Source organism: Protobothrops mucrosquamatus, unplaced genomic scaffold, assembly GCF_001527695.2.
Source record: "Protobothrops mucrosquamatus isolate PMUCROS unplaced genomic scaffold, P.Mucros_1.0 scaffold2794, whole genome shotgun sequence".
In the NCBI taxonomy this organism is placed as follows: Eukaryota; Metazoa; Chordata; class Lepidosauria; order Squamata; family Viperidae; genus Protobothrops; species Protobothrops mucrosquamatus.
Window position 1 is genome coordinate 192,166 of NW_015388831.1, and position 1,860 is coordinate 194,025.

The 1,860-nt window shown below is 37.2% G+C and overlaps 1 protein-coding gene across 1 annotated transcript in view; it reads left to right on the top strand.

The window, feature by feature from the left end:
* Nucleotides 1-787: 787 nt before the first annotated feature.
* The window catches only part of SLC2A2 (solute carrier family 2 member 2), a 34,739-nt gene continuing 33,666 nt past the window's right edge, over nucleotides 788-1,860 (top strand). Inside the window, exon 1 of the mRNA XM_015825761.1 lies at nucleotides 788-838. Coding sequence (XP_015681247.1) covers nucleotides 788-838 — 51 coding nt within the window. The remainder of the gene's footprint in view (nucleotides 839-1,860) is intronic.

Sequence of the window (1,860 nt, forward strand, 5' to 3'; positions counted from 1 at the left end):
CTCCAAACTTGGCAACTTTATGACTTGTAGACTTCAACTCCCAGAATTCCCCAGCCTGGGAATGGCTGGTTGAGGAATTCTGGCTGCTGAAGTCCACAAGTTCACAAGTCCTAAACTAGCCAAGTTTGGAGACCCCCCTAATGTAGAAGAAAAATAACACCTTGCAATTTTCTATTAGCGGAGCAAAAAATCAGAACTACTGTCCTAGAGAAACTTCCAACAATCTGGCATTATCTAACTGGGATTGCAGCCCTGAAAATGATAGCCAGCTAGGATGGGACTCTGAGAATTGTAAACCCAGCACTTCTCTGGGTACCAGTTTGGAAAAGGGCAACACTTATGAAATTATCTGAATATTTTGAAATTGGAGTCCAGCATATTGGGATGACAAGTTAGGGGAAGACTTCCTCTGTTCTGATGTCTAGAATGCAATAAACTCCCAGTGAACATGTCAGCTTATTTTGGTGGGTTTATCATTGTGCAAACTCCTTTGGCCTTTGCACTTTCTCTATTTAAACAATTGGTGTGTAGAGAAGGTACACGCTTGCAGAATGCTTGGTTTTTCATTAACATTTGAGTTGATTAATTATATCCTTACCAGTGGCTACAAATAAGCTTCCTCTAATTCTCTCATGTTGTCTGCCACCAACTGTCTCTCTTTCTCCTCCTCCACTTGGGAATCTCATACGATCAACTATGCCTCTCCAGCTCTTTAACCAACAAATCTAATAAAGGTCGGAAACTCATCTTTTGCACAATTCTTTTGAGCAAGTGACTACCAGCAATCATGGATCTACTGACAAGAAACACGATGAAACCTAAACAGCGATTAACAAAGGTAATACTTATGACAAGATATCTTACTAGACTGCCAAATCAAGATTTATGCCCAGCCTCTTAATTAGGTGCAGAATCCTGCAGTGCATCCTTAAGCATGGTTTATACATGGGTGTTCAGAAAGAAAGGCCAATGTATCTATTGAAGCTTACTTCAGGGTAAACGGGGCAATGTTGCAGTCTCATTAATTACTGAGCTCAGTCATTATAACTGAGGTGGAAAAAATAAAAAGGAAGGGGAAGAACATATTCGTAATTACAATCTAGAAGCTACCGAATGGGAAAAATCAGTTCTTTTCTTGCATCGATGGAATACATTGACTTCTTTCGAATATGTTTTGAATAAAACATGTTGTCAATAGCTTTCACACTGAAAATGTCACCTCTAGAGAATTTATGAGTGTCATTATCAAACATACTCTTTTCACAACAATTTTAACTCTGGTAAATATACTTGTGAACGTTTCATGCAGCCCAATCTGGCACACTCCGTTTACTTCTTTGATTTAATAAAACTGAAAGGTGACATCTGTAAAAGCTTTCTGCAACTTTGGGGACAATTATTCTTTGCTTTAAAAAAAAATAAAGGATTCATTCAAATTTGCTAACAGTGCAGTCCTATGCATGTTTATTAAGGAGGAAAATATGGATGTTAGTGGAGCTTACGTCAAGGGAAGTATATCAACTTCAGATTTTGGGGCTAAAATTTCTTTTTTTTATTTATTAACTATTTTTAAAAGAACAAAAAGCAAATCAAGTGGGCAAGCAAAAAGGGAATAGAAGAAAATTGTTGATATAGAAATATATCACTCAGTGGACACGGCTGGACTAAAATTTCCACCAGTGTAGTCTGGAGATTATGATGAGAGTTAAGCCATGTAAACTGGGAACTGCAAGAATTCAGTTCCAACATAACTGGATGCTAGTAAGCTGGGAAAGCAAGTTATATAACTTTGTAAGATTGCACTAAAGTTATAAATATATTTACTCAGAAATCCATGCTATTCAATATAGTTAACTGGTA